At 41.4% G+C, this 18,609-nt stretch overlaps 1 protein-coding gene across 3 annotated transcripts; it reads right to left on the reverse strand.

The window, feature by feature from the left end:
* Positions 1 to 930: 930 nt before the first annotated feature.
* On the reverse strand, positions 931 to 15,406 carry hdlbpa (high density lipoprotein binding protein a). Of its 3 annotated transcripts, none has more exons than XM_070908505.1 (28): positions 15,353 to 15,406; positions 13,171 to 13,242; positions 10,375 to 10,487; positions 10,099 to 10,262; positions 9,172 to 9,387; positions 8,876 to 9,082; positions 8,559 to 8,774; positions 8,214 to 8,420; positions 8,015 to 8,122; positions 7,813 to 7,917; positions 7,547 to 7,625; positions 7,303 to 7,442; positions 7,114 to 7,218; positions 6,897 to 7,010; positions 6,698 to 6,784; positions 6,482 to 6,613; positions 6,165 to 6,383; positions 5,518 to 5,739; positions 5,193 to 5,411; positions 4,948 to 5,086; positions 4,710 to 4,858; positions 4,529 to 4,633; positions 4,301 to 4,435; positions 3,826 to 3,969; positions 3,349 to 3,528; positions 2,691 to 2,807; positions 2,449 to 2,589; positions 931 to 2,353 (listed from the first exon to the last, which is right to left on the reverse strand). In XM_070908505.1, exons 3-28 carry the CDS (start codon positions 10,445 to 10,447, stop codon positions 2,264 to 2,266), a joined length of 3,813 nt encoding a protein of 1,270 aa, XP_070764606.1. In that variant the 5' UTR covers positions 10,448 to 10,487; positions 13,171 to 13,242; positions 15,353 to 15,406; the 3' UTR covers positions 931 to 2,263. The 3 variants fall into 3 exon arrangements, with proteins under 3 accessions (XP_070764606.1, XP_070764604.1, XP_070764607.1); XM_070908503.1 differs by having other exon boundaries at positions 4,710 to 4,861; XM_070908506.1 differs by lacking the exons at positions 8,214 to 8,420; positions 13,171 to 13,242; positions 15,353 to 15,406 and having other exon boundaries at positions 3,349 to 3,534; positions 10,378 to 10,475.
* Positions 15,407 to 18,609: the final 3,203 nt, after the last annotated feature.

Below are 18,609 nucleotides of genomic sequence, written 5' to 3' on the forward strand. Positions count from 1 at the left end.
AAAGCACGCTAGCTGATAGCATTAGCAAAACTGGAAAAATAACGTTAGCTAGCTAACTTTAAATTTAAGGCGCGGACAAGCTTCACAGTTCACCTCAAAGGTTTCTCAAAGTTTCTTTTCCAGAGACCTGCGGTAACTGCTACGTACTGGTTAACGCATTTAATTGTTACTTCATTTTTATTTTCTAATCAAAGCCTTTCTAGACTTGGCTTAGGGAGTTACACCAACTTTGACTGGCTGACTTTTACCAGCCGTTAGAGCATAGAGGGCGCTGTTTCACTCATTCGTCCAAAACCAATTCAATTGATTATTGAATATTATTTCATTGTAATATCTCAAATGCTTTAGGACAGACTGCCACTACATTAGAGCAAAAACTTTAAAATTGCCCCCCTTTCTTGTTATGATCTATTTGTATGTGTGAAATGTATCCAAAATTCAATAAAAATATTGTTTAAACATTTATTTTTAACTCCCGACCTTCCCAGTAGTGCCACAAAATCAATATAATATGTGATGATACTATCTCGTGTTGTACATTATCAATACAGTTATAATACTTTGATATTTTATTGATTTGATTTAATATAATGGAGAGGTACGACCTCACTTCACAATAGTTTGACTTGAAACCGGTCTCACATTTTTTTTCCTATTGCCTGTCTCTTAATAAAACACAATAAATACAGTATATGGCCAATTTTAAATTGTTATTAGGTCGTTTTCATGTTAAATAAATTTGGTACAGCCACCGAGAGATCGAGATAACCCCTAGACTCGACAACACAAATCCTCTAGCACCACCCTCGGCACAAAAAGTAAGTCATCATGCCACAGCTGCATCAGCTTTGAAACAAGTTTCATTTTAGGTTGGGTTATACACCATGAGTAACTTTGCTCTTTACAAAAGACTCAGAAGGATGTGCAAGAGAGATTTTCAATTTTTATTGACTTTTTGGACAATTTCTTTTCCAGTGTCATCCATAACCGTTCACTTCAATGGTATTTGCATAATCTTTCATTCAATTCTAGGAGGATATAAACCAAGGTAGGCTGATGCTAGATGTTGAATTAGCAGCTAGCAAGCTAAATCTGCACTCCTCAGGCAAAATGAAACTAATTACAATAACTGGGGGGGTGTTCCAAAAGCTTTCAAAGGAACAATAAACATACCTTCCAGCTGTCCATTAAAAACGCACCTAGACATCATCTCTACCTGGTTTGTATCTTTCTAGTTGTAAGGCTGATAAAAAGGGCCATTGCTATTTAAACAGAACAATCTGCATAGCAACTGGAAGACAAAGGGACTGGACACTGACCCAATACAGAGGATGAATAACACAGGACATCACTAGACAGATAGTTGGCACGAGATGGTCTGCTGTTTTGCTCACAAACAGTCATTATATTTTGTAGAGTGATTTACTTTTGAATGTCAAAAAAAAAAAAAGTTCATTCAACAGTTAGTGTGAGGTTTGATACGTTGGAGCTCTAGGCCTAGTGTTGTAATAAGTTTTTAGTTCTGGCATGATCTCCAAGCATCTGGCAGTTTGAATGGGTGCCATTCTGCAGTGGCTGAAACCGCTCGCCCCCGTCCCCCCTTAGTTAAGTATACCAATTCATAAGGCTACAAGGTACGTGCCACTACTTGACCATATTCACAGAAGCACAGCTAAGCAAATGGAAAGATGTGACAGACGACAACCACTACAGTGTGCTTGAGGGCTAACGACTGACAAGTTTCACTCAGCTACATGAGTAAAGCAGGAGGGGGGTTTGGGTTACTGAAACAGCTGGCCCCTCGTTGGTCAGGCATCATGTCTGAACATGTCGCCAGCGGTAATTCAATCCCTTTACCCCACCCTGCGAAGGCAACTAAGATAAGGGCAGCTCAAAAAAACTGATGTCTGGCCACCATTGAATTTGGTATAACAGTTCAAACCACAATGAAATGTCAGGTCTGATCAACACTTAAATGTCAGTCTTGTACAGACTGTGTAGACTTAACCGCAACATTTTCTAGCATAAGACAGTATTATTTAATGCAGATACAAAGCTCACAAGTCAATTACAGTATCTGAAAGCACTTTTAGACTGATGAATCTGCAAGGGCAGACCAGGGTAAGTAGACAGAGATGGACAGTCTCAGAACTGAAGACTTTCAGGGTCAGCGGTCAGTCCAGGTCAAGGGAGGGGGGAGAGGGGTGATGAAAAGGGGAAGATTGTGTCCGGTTAAGTTCAGGCCCATCTGCAGCAGCGCAGCTTAGAAGCGCTTGGGTCCCCAGGGAGAGGTCTTGGTTGGCACTGGGGCTCCAAAGCTGGGGAAATCTTCAGAGCTGCTCATATCAGGGGCCTAAAAGTCAGGGGGGGGGGGGGGCAGGAATTAAGAAGGGAAGGTGTGACCAAGTCTAATTTCAAACAGCATCAGGCTTGTGGGAAAATGCTCACCTTTTCATTGCCAGTGGTCCAGGGAGCCTCCCTCACCACAAAGCCTCTAGATGGGCTACGTTGTTCATCCATGGCAGCAGCGCTACCCCCAGGAGGCCTCATGTAAGCCATCTTTGCCTCATTCTCCACAACATCTGCCAGCTGACAAAAGTGGCATGTCAAAATGGAATTAGGAAACGGTAAAACATTACAGTCATTTCTTACATCAAAAATGAACAGTTGTCAGGCACAGAAAAGCTTACGTATTCCTCTTCCAGGTTAAGGAGGTGGTCGATGGCTTCATCCACAAGCTCAGGGCGACCTGTGACTGTCACAAGGTTCGGGTCTGCAGCTCCACTCTGGGGAAACCTGAGATCAACCTAAACAAGATGGATACCAAGCCATGTCAAAGACTGGATACTTAAAGTGATAACACAAAAAAGGGAAATGTGGTGACTCAAGAGTTAGACCAAGTGGAGCCCCAGTTATTGCAGGGCACAAATTAATGCATATTAATCCGCCTGTTTAAGCCCTTTTCAGTGATAGTCTCATACTCCTGGTTGCCTTGAGTCTGTACACCTTTGATTTAGAGTTGGATCGGAAGAGTGGACCCCGGTATACCAGCTTGCAGGTCTAGTTGTGAATTTGATTTGTTGGTACAGAAAGATTTGTGCCATACTTCAAAAAAGGTTAATTCCATGTATAAACTAATAAAGATCCCTTTATGTTGCCAAGTGGAGAAGTGATGCCAAGAAACTACATGTCAAGGTTTTGCCAGATAAGAATGTGCTCACAAGTGAAAAGCTCGAAAGCTCGAAAAACAGTGCAAGTACACTGCTATCAAGCAAGCTACCTCTGGCTTTTGAATTTTATGTTTTCTTCTTCCACTGAAAAGAAAAACCTCCCTCTCAGTAGCCTCACCTTAAACTCATCCATGATCTTGCGGATGCCCTTGCCGCGGGCTCCAATGATACGGGCGTGGACCTTGCTGTCCAGGGTGATGTCCTCAGAGATCATTTCTTCGAGCTCATCCACGATAGCCTGGATGGCATCTCGTGCTGCTATGGCTTTGTGCTCATACCCTGTAATAGTAATCTGATCCTGTGGAGAAACAGCAGCACATTCACCATGACACAGGAAAAAAAATGAATTTATGGGGGAAAAAAAAAAAAAAAAAAAAAACACTTAGAGAATAATAGTAACTACTATACTTATTGGCAACTATCATAGAAATTATTACACATTCTTGTTCTCATGTAATGTCATGTGTGAATTGGTAATCTAGCACCACCTGCTGCACTGACTGAGTACATAGGGTTCACCTTTTACCTACATCTTCTGATTTGTAATAAAAAAAAATAAAAAAAAGGAAATGCAAGTTGTGTAGGGAGGCTGTACCTGGTTTTCATCATTCTTCTCTGGGAACTGGATGTTAACGTCATGCTCAGTGCGGATGTTTGTTATAATGGCACCCTTGCGGCCGATGATTTTGGGGTGATACTTGGGGTCCACAGTGATGGTCAGCTTGAAGCTCCTGAGTGCCTGTAGAGGGGTTGATGTAAATAATACTCCGGGGTTAGAACTGCAGCGAGTGTCACTTCTACTCTTGCTGGTCATCTGCCATGGTAAAAGTTAATAATTAAGCCCTTTCCTCATTCACTGTTATCACAAGGGTGGCCTTTAAAATAATCTCACAAGATAAAACTACCTGCTCCACGGAAGTATATGAATCATCAACACTGCAGAGGCACTTCAAAATACCACAAGAAAGAGTTCAGCATAAGGGGATCACTTATCCTCATTGCACACCAGACATTCAATCTGAATACACTGCCTAAAGTAGATACACCCGAGTTCTCCACACAACACTAACCCGATCCTCCTGCTCGGCCTGCAGCTCCTTGACGCGCTCCAAGAGGCCCTCTTTGGCGCGGTCGAGGTGATTGGCCAAGCCGGTGATGGCGATTTTATCAGACTGCTGGTCAGGAGCAGGCACTTGAATATTAACCTGGAGGCAGACAGTGAGGTCGCTCTGAATTAGCAGCAGAATAAAAGTCTTGTGCATCCCAGAACCAACGCAAAAATCTGTAAACACACACACCTCAAATTCATCCATCATCTTGCGAATTCCACTTCCTTTCTGTCCAATGATGTATCTATGAAGCTCAAAAGGCACTTCCACCTCAATAGTGACAGGGACCAAGGCCTAAGGAAAGGAGACAGTTAGGGAACAAAGAAACTATTTGATAGAAAATTCAGCGCCGTTATGAATACCACTATACCTTCAATGATTCCACGGCAGCCTCGCACCGCTCTTTACGTCCAGAAATCACAATCACGTCACACTTTTTGGGTGCGTTCGGATCGACGGGCTCCTTCACTTCTCCGTTGGTCTCTCCATTCTCCTGAATAGGGGCCTCTGCAGGAGGTGCTGCTAAAAGAGTGAGTCATATAAAGTTTGATGAGAAATTTATTTACAAAAAAAATAAATAAAAATCCTCAAACTGATCATGCGTTTACCTTGTGGGTCCTCACGCTCAGGGAACTTAATCTGTACATTGTGATCTCTGGTGATCTGCTGGATCCGTGAGCCCTTGGGACCCATGATAGAACGGTGGAACTTCTGGGGAATCACACACTCGATGGTCACTTGAGCATCCTGGAAAAGAAAATGTTGGTAGAGGAGAGGGGAAAAAGACCAATCAGTTACATTTCAAGCAGAAGAGGGAAAAAACCATCATAGCAAAACAAAACTATGTACTAACCAAGTCATCGACAATCTCCAGCATACGCTTTTTGGCTGCATCCACACATTCTTTGGCTCCTTTGAGTGTGACCGTTTCACTCTGAGAACCCGTGCGAGGGAAGCTCACCATCACGCCACCATACTCATCTGCAAGGTCCCTAAGGACTTGGCCACGACGAGCCACAAAGTAGCGATGATGCTTCGGATCAACGGTCATAGTATCCTCAACGACGTTGTCCTGAAACCAAAGTATACATATATTTAATATTCAGGCATTGCAAGAGAACCACAGCTTTATCCTCCTCCCTCGTCCTGCTAGGTTCAGAACTCTCTTGGAGGCTCACCAAACTCTTGATGAGCTCCTCCAGCTCCTTCTGGGCCTCCCGCACTGCTTCTTCAGTGCCAATCACAGTGATGAGCTCCTGGTCTTTGTCCTCTGCGGTGGGGAAGATGATCCTGGCCCCGGTGCTGTCACGGACCTTGCGGATGTTTCCACCACCTTTCCCAATGAGGAACTTGTGGTATTCTGGCTTTGCGCGCAGCTCGGCAGTGTGACTCTTCGTTTGCTGAAGAAAAACATACACAAAATAATGATTTTTACAACACGAAATGTATCACAAGTCAAACTCAATTACAAAAGGTCAGCACAAAAGACACGCTTATTAACTTAAGTTATAAGAGATGCAAAATTCATTCCTTTTAAGTTTTAATGGGCTAAACATGATTTAATCTTAAATGAGAAAACTGCAGCAGCCAAAACTAATTTCAGCCTCAATTTCAGACACAAGCTATGTACAAGCTTGCCATTTTTATTATGACAGCTGAAAGGCCACTGAAAGAAGTGCTCAGCATGTGGTAATGTACGACCAATGGGGCACAGAAGCAGCTCTTTGCCTTCTTACCCCTCCCTCTATGCCCCTGTCTAATGGCTGCCAGTTTAGCGAAGTCAACAGAAGTTCAACTTTTCATCATTCGAGATATTTATACGAACCTTCTCCTCTGCCAAGGCAAGCAGTTGCTGCTTGGCTTTCTCCACCTCCTCTATTGGGCCTCGGATGGTGACCTTATCAATCCCTGAGCCCTCGGTGGGGAAGTGGATGTGCACGCCGCCACACTCCTCCATGATTGAGCGCACAAAGCGGCCCTTTGACCCAATCAAGGAGTTGTGCAGCTTGGAGGGAATGGATACTTCTATCTCTGAGATGTTTGCCTGAACACAAAGAAACATTAAATTAGGCATATGTACTAGATTTAGACCCATCTGCCAAAGCTTTCGAGAGACTAGAATAAGTACATGCATGTGCTTACCAGCTCCTTCTGAATGGCCAAGATGCGATTTCGTGCAGCCTCACAGTTTGCCTTCTTTCCGGTGATGACAATCATCTCAGAGTTGCTGTTCTCAGCGGGCAGGTCAATTTTTGTGCTAGTTTCCTCTCGAATCTAGAAAGCAAATTGTCAAATCAAACTTGGGCCGCTTGAAGACCTCATTCAACTCCATCAATTCTCTCTAAACATACGCAGTACCTTCTTGATATTTGATCCTCCTTTTCCAATTATGTTTCTGTGGAACTGCTTGAAGATGGGGACTGAGACAGAAAAGCTGTTCTCCACCTGACAAAAAGGAATCACCGTTAATCACAATTAACACTCAAGTACACTAAAGTAGTTATGGATGCCAAATTAAAACAATATCTTAATCTTAGACACATGAGTAAAGACTTACCATTTCAGCCACTATCTTCTGCATGAATTTTGCGCATTTTTCCACCTCAGTTCGTGGGCCCCTAAGTTGAACGATGTCGCTTTTTTGTGCGGGGTCGGGGAAATTGATGATGACCTGGAACAAAGATTATAGAGTTATTTAAGTACATTTAATGGGCTTAGTACAGACAAACCCCCCCCCCCCCCCCCCCACCATGTACCAACAGTTTCCAACTCACCTCTGGGAATTTGTCGCGCACTTCTTTTATCTTCTCCCCTTTTTGGCCAATGATGGCTCTGTGAAAACGCTGTTCAATGATCAGGTCCTTTGTACGCTCGTTCTCCTGCAAGAGAACAGTATATTCAGTAACGGCACATAAGGATCCGCTTTACAGCATCTTGCCTGTGAACTCAAAGTTTGTATTCACCATGCGAGACGCAAGCTCAAGCAGCTCCTTCTTGGCTTCCTGCACACCCTGGGGATCACCCTCAATGCGGATCAGGTTGCTTTTCTCATTGTCGGGGGGGATGCGGACAGTCACCTTGTGCAGCTCTTTGATGCGGTTGACTATAAATAAAAAATAAATATGGTTTGAGAAGGATGCTGATACAGTTTTTGTTGCATTGTTGTAATTCAGTATCCCAGCCTGTTGACAGCAATGGAGTACTTACTGTTGACACCTCCTTTTCCAATCAGGTGTCGGTGGAATTTGGGATCTACGCTGATCTCTGTGTAGTCCATGCGGCTTACCTTTTAGGTAAAAGTAAACAAAACATGAATGTCATTGGAATACATCAACTGTAGCTGTAGTGTTGTTAAAAAGGTGCTCTACTCTCAACTTCCTATGTTGAGAAATGGTCCATAAAATACCAATTTCAGGTCCTCATCAGGCTTTGGATCAAGGTCCAAGACATAAAATTGTATCCTCAATGCTCACCAAATCAGTAACAATGGCTTCAATCTGGCTCTGCACCATCTGCACGTCTTTGGTGGGACCCTCCAGGGTGATCTTATCTTCTCCCTCGGTGAACTCAATGTGCACCTGTATGCAAAAATACACCAAAAAAGTAGTTAGAAATGAAATCTAAAAAAATGAGTATTTAATGTGTTATGGTAAAGAAATGCATCATTCCACAGACCTTGGGCATTTGTTGGGTAATCTTGGCCAAGTTCTGCCCCTTCTTGCCAATAATGAAACGATGAAGCCAAGAAGGAGCTGAGACCGAGGAAACAGTGTAGCTGTTTGCCTGCGAAGGGAAACATGTTCTTGAGTTACTCCAAGTCCCCTTTCCCCTTTAACAAATACCAATGTCAAAGAGTTTATAAAACGTTCCACACCTTGGCGTAAACTTCGGTGAGGGCCTGACCCAGGCGGTCCGGCTCCCCGCGAAGCATTACAGTTTCTGAGCTGCTGTCAGATGGTGGGATCTCAACTGAGACACCAGTTTTATCCAGAATCTCCTGCAGGGTGTTTCCCTTGGGGCCAATCACATACTTGTGCTGAGATTTCTTCACCTCCACTGCAATGGTGGTGGCATTCTTCTTCTGCAATACAAATGGTAGTTGATCAGGGACTTGTGTAATATTCAACCATAGAAAGTTAGTTCTAAAAAAAGCTTCCTCATACCAGTGTAATCTGCATCAACACTAACATTACTTGTAATAATTTTGATCTTAGCATACCTTCTCTTCAGAAATCTTCTTGATCATAGCCACAGCAAGGGCCACCTGCTCCTTTTCCCCAGTGATGACAATCTCAGTCTTGTTCACGCTTGGAGGGGGGACATTAATGCGGGCGCCGGTCTCCTGCATCATCTCTCCTACCAGCTTATTGTAGGCGCCGGTGATGAATGGGTGGTACGCCTTGTCAATGTTCACCCTCTCCACAGCACGCTTGTCCTAAAAGAATAGGAGAGGGGGAAAATTAAAATCTATCCTAAAGCTGTGATATCTGGGATGTATGTCAATGAAGTAGTTGGTGGTCTGAGGAGCATTGTTACCTGCTCAGCAGAGATCAGCAGGATCTCATGCTTTGCCTTCTCCAGGCCCTCCTTGGTACCAGAGATCTTGATCTGGTTGCTGGGGTCTTCAGGTCGTGGGATCTGGATTTTGGTGGCAGTCTTGAGCTCTAGCTCCTGAAGCTTCTCCCCATTTTTGCCGATGACAAAGCGATGATGCTCCTTGGGGATGGCGACAGTAGCTGAAGCCTGTTAGGGTTAAAATGTACAGTTGGCACCATTTTCTTCAACAATTAATACCTTATGAAGTTATCATCAACAAAGAGGGCTCTCTTAACCTGAGTCTGCAGTCGGGACACGATCTCCTTACGGGCCTTCATCACGGCATCCAGCTTTCCAGAAACCATGATGGAGAGACCCTGATCTTTAGCCAAGGAGAGTTCCAGGTGGGCTCCAGTCTTATGCATGATGTCCACACAGACTTTAGCTTGGTCTCCTTCCCCAAACTGGTTGATGTCCTTGTACCTGCGCTCCTCTAGCGGCACATGGAAAACCTAGTTCATGTGGAAAGACAGAAATGAAAAGTCAATTTGATGCGACGTTCCGAAGAGGCGTTTTTACAGCAGATATTTCATCATGTCATAGCAAAAACAGCACAGCTGTAATTGATATTAATTAACACAACACTGCATTTAGTTGTGTCAGTTCCAGGGCCCTGGTGTTCTGCAGACTGACTCACTGTTACGGCATACTAGGATACCTCATGGGACTAATCCATCATGAATGTAATAGGAGAGGAAAAGCATAGGTGCATCTGATAACAAGTCAAAATGTCTGCAGTGAAAATGTTGTTTTTGCTAAAAAGTTGGAAATTGATCAGTTGTGTTGGGGCAACTGGTACAATGTAATGATCGTCCAAAAGATAACTAATGATCTCTATTAAGAATTACATATATTTAATATAACAACCTATACTGGGGCTAAACCAGGCTTTAACAATTACTATTCACTGCTTGTATACATTCTATTAAAGCACTTGTGGTTCACTAACACATGGTTTTAATTATTTTTACCTAAACACACTTTGTAAACACCTGTGTGGCATTAAGTTAACCTTAAACACCAACAGGGAGGAATCCAACACAGACAGTTACATCAATTTCACCAACAACAGGGGCTTCATGTACTGTATGAATACACACTGCACTTTACCTACAGAGCAAGTTCAGTCTATATATGTGGTGGTAACTTTGAAAATGCTATACCTGGGTGATGATAGAAGACTTGAGAGGACGGATCTTGGATGTCCAGGCGTTGGCAGTTTCCTGGGTCCCCTCAGGTGAGGTCGCCTTCTCAGGCAGAGGTGGGAAGGCATCCTTGTAGGTAGGAAGGGCTTCCTCCTCCTCTCCACTGGTTCCTGCCACAGCAGCTGAACACAAGCAAAAAGAACAGATTAAAAAAACAGATGGGTCCACTTATGGCTGCGATTGCATTATTGCATTTTAGAAATCAAGCACAGCCTTAAATATCCAAATACTCACCACCACTCTCTGGCAAGAGCCCACTGCGGTGCTCATTGAAGCTTTCCTGCGTAAGTACAGCGACTGAGCTCATGGTCAAAATCCCACGTGAAACACAGAGTCCGAGTGTGCCACTGAAAGGAAAGTTTACATTCACAAGTTTGACAACAGGAAGGGGATAATGTTTAAAAAAAAACAACAACTTTTTTCTCAATCAGCTTCTTATTATGAGTGATTAATTAATACAACATTTTCTGCCAAAGTTGGAGCAGTTGTGGTTATTTGGGAGGTTTCTGTATGCATTTCTGTCCTCGTTTTTCCTCACTTGTCTGAAGTGGGCAGGGCTTAATTGGAAAAAGTGTATTCACATGGCTCAATAAGGATTTAGCAACATTTGAATCAAAATCTGATCAATGTTGTGGGGTTGTTTGTGACACCAGCACTGGCTGTCAAATGTGACCAAACCACAACCACCCAGTCCTGACAGGGCAGCAACTTCACATCTAACAGGCAATTAACTTCATCGTCGCTCTTATTTGTATTGTGTAATTGCAAATCTGGGCTAAACCAATACGTTGTAATCACTTTCTGGATTTAAACAGTTATCGTTTACCTTGTGTCTATGTTTCGCACGTCAGCACTGCCAGTGACGGAGATGATGGGTTCCTTATTTCACTAAGAAATTTTTGAAGTTTTGCATACAATTGTCATGATAGCTAAAACTAGATAAACAAGGCGCTCGTTTGAATGGTGGAAAATGGGAATTCTCCTCTGAAGTGTCACATGCACAGGTTTAACATGGCATACAAGCTTATCAGAGGTGGACTTTGCGACGGTCACCATTATCTAATCTACCTTTATCAAAAGAAACCGTGTCTCTCACAGTATAATCATGCTTCTTGTCACATTACCATGTCAGCCAGCACTGTGTTAATGAGACAGTGAGTGGCGAGTAAAGAGATTATCCTTAGCACCACAAAGAAAACACTGGTGTGGGCAGGGCTGCAGCTACAGTACATTTTGTCTTTCCAGAAGAAACCAGTTTGTCTTCTGTTCGACGGTCTTCGTCCAGTGCTATTCTACGCAGTGCAGCTAAGTGAGTAGGCTCCAAGGTTAAGAGGATTTTTCCCTCACTGACCCCTCTGTATATCCACGTTGGATAGGATTAAAGCAAAAATCCACCAACAGAAAACTCAGATGGCCTGTCTAGGACCTTTGAACACGAATAACTCTTTACAAGAAAGAAACCACAAAGCCAATCTTCTCATCTATGACATTTAGAAAAGATCTATAAAAAGATCTTGTAAAAATCTGGAAGTTTTGATTGAGTTCCATTATTTTTACTGTGCAAAGGAGGAAATAAACGAATGAGTGCTCCGACTAAAGCTTGATTTTACTTCACTATCGATGATGAAACTCAATATAACATCAGGAGTCACTGCTCTGCTTTTTCTGGCTGGCAGGGAAACTTAAAATTCAGGCCAACAAGAGCAGAGGAATGTGAATTGTTTTAGGGTTGATTTTGCCCCCAAGCATGCCTGAAATTCATCTGAAACGCATGGAGAGACAACTCCCAGATGTAACAGAGAGCTTGTTGATGTTAAAAGTTTTTTCTATAGACCGGGCAATTGAAGGAAATTCACTTCAAGCTTCAACATGGTGGTAGCATGCCTCCCCCCCCTCACACACACATTTTACAACACCCTTTCAGTGGCCTCTTCCTTGTCAGGATTCATAAACTTAAGGCTGCTCTGCCCAGCACGCATTACTGTTTGCCTGTTTGCAGATCCTGTTGCCAATTTAAGTCTGCAAATATCCTTCATTTAAACATTGGCATGAACAAGCATCTTACAAAACAAAAAAAGGATGATGTGTTGTTGACAGAGAGTACATTTTAGTCCAGAATCTCCAGTTTTTCCATATGGATTTCATTATTGTGGACATGTGGAGAGCTTTGTAGCAACCATAATTGAATTTTGGAGGTAGGCCGTCCCCACTTTGTTGACTTCTTTGGGGGCAAGAGAAGGTGCAAAACCCATCACAAGACATCCACAATGGGGGGAAACAAAGCCGTGCCAAAGCTAAACAGACTAGGTTACATTCTTTTGTTGTCCATAATTACATAACAGGTTACAGTGGCACGCTTAAATTCAATATGTGTCAGTTTCAGCCAAAATAAATAGTGAACCATAGTTTTTTTTAGTGTGATAACTAAGGCACACAAAAGGATGTCCTTTATGCTGCCTGCTCTAACATGGATAAATACCCTCAAAGTGGGGGGCAACTATTAAAATCTAGTGATGTTTCAACAAGTGTCCAGAACATGTAGCTTACTTTTGGGAACCCCTTAACTTAAAAAAAAGGGTCTAAATTAGCATTTTTTTAATGAAATACAACATTTTATAGATACAAAAGACAGTGGGACTAAATAAGTTGTCTTTTTATGTCTTGCCATGGCTATGTTTCTGAGCTTGCTTTGGAGATCTAAATCACAAAATTCAAAAAGTACAAGGTGAAACGGACTACTACTAAGTTTCCATATAAACCGGATTGACTGGTGTTAAATGTAAATGAGGAAACTTAACCTCTTTACAAATTTGCTTAACCAAAATGCAGAGAGAGGATTTTTAATCCACAATTGTAATTATACTTCATACTTTGACAGACAATAAAAAGTTATCTTATTACAACAAGGCCAATTTTCAAGCTGTGGTTGGGGTGGACAGAATCACATTTAGGGTAAACAAAACAGTATGCTCCTCACTGCTTAAAACCGTATTAGTGTCAGTGCTTACAATGCTAATAATTGGAACTTACCAGCTAAATGGTCAGTTACCAGATAATCCGTCCTGTAAAGATGCAAGTTCCCGTCAGCCTGCCAGCTTTTGCCTGAAGACCACAAAGAAAAAAGGATCAGTTGTATCAAAATAACCACTATGTCATCTTAGTTTCAAAGAAAGATCAAGGAATGAATATTTCAGGGAACACACTTGCACACACTACTACAGGGTTATCTGTGCACAAAGAAGAAAATTGTATTCTCAAAAACATCTGTACAATCAATTTGAAATATTGCTTATGTGTACGAGCCTTGTATCATGTCCCATTAAGCCAAACTACTAAACAAGGGTTAATGACATCACAATAGTGGACTTAAATAAAAAAAATAAAAATAAACAAACAAAAAAAACAGCCATTAAATGGAGACATCACAGAGCAAATGCAAAGTCACACGTGTTTATTTTTGACTTTGATAGTCATGGTTCTTGTTAGACTAGTATATTGCCACCACAGACATTAAGAGGTGTTCAGACAAAGTTGATGCCAAGAAGAGCATTCCTGAACTCCAGTAAAGTATAGGTGCCACTGGAGCTCACTCTCCTTGACAAGCAGCTGGCTTCTATAATTGGACACCGCCTTGTCACACAGAAGGACAGAGCTGGCAATTGATGAAGCTGCTGTGGGTGAACCAGGTAAATAGGCCATTGCTCTCTTATGCAAGGGCCGGCAAGATTACAGTGAATGTCTCTCATTAAAAGGGTGTGCGATTTAACATAGCGTGACACTTTGTGCCAGAGTCATTGGAACACTTTGATTCATTTTACTTGTTTGCCATTGTCATCACCAATTTCCTCTCTCCCCTTTGTTTTGTAAGGGGTGTATTATCAGTTAGAGTCAATTTCTTTTTAGCATACTCAATATTTATAAATTAGACACTAAATAAGACGTAACCAACAAGCTCCTACGTCTAGTATTTGGTTTAGTAGCATTAGCACAGACCACAAGGTATGGCCTGTTCCCTTTAATATTATTAAAGCAATTGATGACAGATTTCCCCTTTCTACACCAATCAGTCAATAGAGAGAGTGACTACATGGCTTGAAATGAAAGATGAATTACAGTGAGACCAAATTGTAAACTACCATGTCATGGTTACAGTTGTGCATTTACATTGGTGACTAATTGCTATTACATTATTGCATTAGTCACGAGCTCCAAACCCAGCCAAGCCCGACCACACAAAAGCAGTCAACCAACGTAAATGAATATAATACAATTTTGCGTCATATTATCTAACCTACGAGATCATTCATGTTAATGAGCTGCTAACATTAACGCTGATGGGCTCGTCTAGCTAGTTAAACTTGCATTAACGTTAGGTGCAGCATGACTTCCAGCCTATATAACATTATACCCCAATCCCAGATTAAGGATTTAAGTAGCTAGGTAGTGTGAGTGCTAGCTAACACGATATCAAGTTAACTAGCTGACAGTTGCCAACGACACATTACAGTTAATGCTAGCTGCCGTCATGTCTGCTAACGTTGATCATCCATAAAATGTACTGAGATCGAGGCAAACTAACATTATTTTAACTGTCAGAGGACACTAAAATAACGCCGGGTGTTTAGCAAATGTGTGTGCCTCTTCGCAGAAGTGGGTTTTTAAGTAGCAAAATCAGTGTAGCGTGGATTACTAGCTCCGAACCCCAAGCTAGTTAGCAAACTTGCTAAAAACTTTGCCTGTGGTGTGTGTGACTGTGACACGTAGCTCCTCAGCTAATATGTAGCTGGGCTCACTCAAGCAGCCCTGCACAGAACTTCAAGCTGTTATCTTGGCCAGCTAATGACATTAAGCTAAGAGTGGGTTGAAAATGAAAACCTTAAAATACGTCTGCCATACTCATTGACGGGATCATTTTTTTATATACACATTAGCCGACACCAACACGCTCGTGAAAAGTACAAGTTGAACTGTAGCCTTAGCTAGCGAGCTCATGTTAGCTTACAGTTTGTTCTACTAGCTCGCTAAGTCCACGTAGGCATACAGCTGAGCAGGGGAGAAATGACACGGAGTCAGGCCAGAACATACTGTAACGCTCAAGGTTCACCGACTAACTGTCTTCCCAACAAGTACCACCGTGTCACGCATATGACAGGTAGAGGGCATATGTAATAGCAATACAGTCTTATCCAGGAGAAAACTGCGAAGTACTTACTTATTTTATGTACTCGTCTGCCCTGAAGGTGCAGAAGCTGAGATGAAATTCCACTGGCGAGAAGGTGGGATTGAAGCCTGACGGATATATACCAGAGCCGCCCACCAATCATATCCTCCAACGTCACGTCAAAGAGTCCGATTACAAATGACTTATTTTCATTTCTAAGAGTGACAGACTTGTATAACTTCTGAACTGTGATTGCTTTGCCTATGAAAATAAGATGTGATTAATGTTGTATTCTTAAGACACTGCAGACTGGGCTTTAAGTAAGGATGTGTTTTTTAAAAAAAAACAACAGGTCTAGTCGTTTCCATTTATTATATTCATTATTAATCACTCATTTCAATGTGGGATCATTTCTCAGTGTCTTTTCAGACTTTAGTGAGATCAGATAAAGGATGAGCCTCCATTGCAATCAATTTTGAGGTTATGAATGAAGTCCAGGCACACCATGTTGTTGTTGTTGTGAATCTGAGAGAGCAATATGCACATGCCAAACGATCCTGCAGTTTTCGCAGAGGAAAACATATGTGCAGAAATACTCTCTACAAACTCAATACTACAACAAGTTCAGAGAGGCTACGTTCTCAGGTCCTTGTCATTCCTCAGCTAGTTGTTAATGGATACACTGCACAAGGTCACAGGAGTCTGCAGTTTACTGTGAGTGGACTGCTAAAAACAAATAAATAAGCACACCCTGTAATTGGGCTCAAAACACGGTAATGGGAATCAAAGTCAGTCCATTCTGATCAGAAACTCTGCAGGGAGTCTCTCCAGGAAGCTGCCCTGATCACTTCTAACTCACAAACTCTCAAAAGCTAAAATTATTTTACTGAACAGAATAAAACAGTGATCGTCATTATTATATCTGTCAATACACACTGGTTTTCTTGCACTTAACAGTAATGACTGATAACATGGTGGTAACTTTGTAACATCTCGTTATCATTTGCAGGGCCACAGTAATTCATGATTGAAACATGTAAATAATAGAAGACATTTCTTTGGTGTTCATTCTTTCACAACTGCACACATTAAATGCATCCCACTAGATTCAACCAAAATGTCAATTTGTTGTCCTTGAGCCAGAGGGAAGTCCTTCAGAAATCCTAAAACATAAGAATAGATCTTTTGTAATTCTGATTACAGATTTATTTCTCAATTCAAAACCTGTAAACTCAACCTGTATACTCACTGTATGGGACTGATTGTTATACAGTAATATGTGTAATATAACATGAGGCTGTAACTACACATCACGTCTTAATTATAAGCGGAGACGTTCAGACACCAACATTCTTTAGGGTTGTGCAAATTTCAATTCTTCCTTTAATTTCTAATTTCTAATTCAAATGAATTTAATTTCATGTTGTTGTTTTTTAAGCAAATTTCCACTTGGCAGATGCATCATCAGCAGATCAGAGTTTGCTCAGTTTGAAAGCTGATGAGGGCCATGAGATGAGGCTGAAAGCTCCAGAAGAAATCCAGTAAGGACCTTGAGATAAGATTTAACGTCAAGAATTTATCTTAAACCTCAAATTTTATTATTTTGTTCTAGAAGCTTTATAAATTTGTTACAATTGACAATGACTGAGAAACTGTGTTTAATATGGATCAATCAGTTCTGGCCAATACCCTAATCTGTTTAATAAGTGCCGACACAGATCCACTGTATGGGATCGGTACATCCCCAGAAATACGGATGTTTGACACTTCCTATGCAAAATAGATTTTGTCTGGGAATATGTGTGGCCTGTAGTTACAGTTTTCATTCATTGTGTCGGGTAAGGGTTAGGAGAAGGAAAGCCGTCACTGAAGCACAACATGTTGTTGGCTGCGTACAGAAATTCCCATTCTGGTGTAGATCAAATTAATAATAATTGAATGCAAGTTTTCACTGATGGTCAAATGATTTAGATGAGCAAAAAGGGGTGATCTTTGCATCTTTCTACTCACTACTGAGACAGCTGGTGTCCAGTCGCTGACTCATGGAGGACAGCAGCTCAGGAAAGGTCTTGTTTTTAAAAATGTTTTTTTTTTCTACATTAACCAAAGGTTATAGGGGGCAACAGTTCAGTGAAACTGGAGAGGAGATACACAGAGGGTGAACAAAATCCACAACAACAGCCTTAAAAATACTCCATTGTCAGGTTATTACGATCACTCTGTACTGTCATGCATTTTATTGTGCATGTGTTGCTGTTAATGTGTCCACCCTAAAACAAAACATCGATATTATAACTGAAACACTCATCTACCAGACTGACGTCATCACATGTGGGCACTGTGAGGAGGACCAGGGCTCTTTGAAGATAATGTACACAGATCAAAAAGCAGCATGGAAACATAGAACACTCAAAGAGCCGATTAAAGAATGAAAAATAATCAGCAAAATGAAAAGAGGAAAACAAAAAAATAGAAGCAACAACATGCAGACAGAATGGCAACCATGATAAATATGTAACTACCGATCAGGGGAAAGACAAACAAGTCCATAAAAGTGAGTTTTAAGAAAGGCAATATGGTCCTGAACATCTATCAGCTGGCAAAAAAAGAATGAACGCGTTCCTTATAGAAATTAAGTAGATAAGCAGCCCTGTTATTCCCTGCTTTCATCCCACTGCATGCTGGGATAGAATCTACAGCATGAGATGAATTAATAGACAATAACGACCCCCGTCTGCAGATTACATTTTCTGTTGTGTTGCATTGCATTGTTGCAGTGTTACCTGTAATCCAGAAACAAACACTTTTACAAAGTTCACAGTACAGGCCAAAAGAACGCTTGTGATGATTATCCTGATAATGTCTTATATAAAGTAAGGATGACAACAACAAAAAAATCTCCCTTTTCTTATCACCAAAAACATCTGTCTTCACAAAAGTAACTGAATTTACACTTTCAGATGCTTTGTGTATCCTTAATGTTGAGCTTTACTTTGGCCATCCCATACAATATTCTGTGATATATGCCAACGTCTGTCTCTCGCCACTATCCAAACAAAATCATATGCATACATATGTTTATCACATGTATTTGAAAATATGCACACACAGACATATATATACAGCATATTCACACAACATATATTAGAAATACATGCCTATATAATTAATATTATGTGTGTGTAAAACAAATATTTCTGCCACATATATTTTTAGATATATGTACATATGTAGTCCATTATTTAAACTAAGAACTATATACTTGAAGTATAATGCAGCTGTGTTCTTTATTCTAGAGAAAACAGCAG

Source organism: Enoplosus armatus, chromosome 7, assembly GCF_043641665.1.
Source record: "Enoplosus armatus isolate fEnoArm2 chromosome 7, fEnoArm2.hap1, whole genome shotgun sequence".
NCBI classification, from domain to species: Eukaryota; Metazoa; Chordata; class Actinopteri; order Centrarchiformes; family Enoplosidae; genus Enoplosus; species Enoplosus armatus.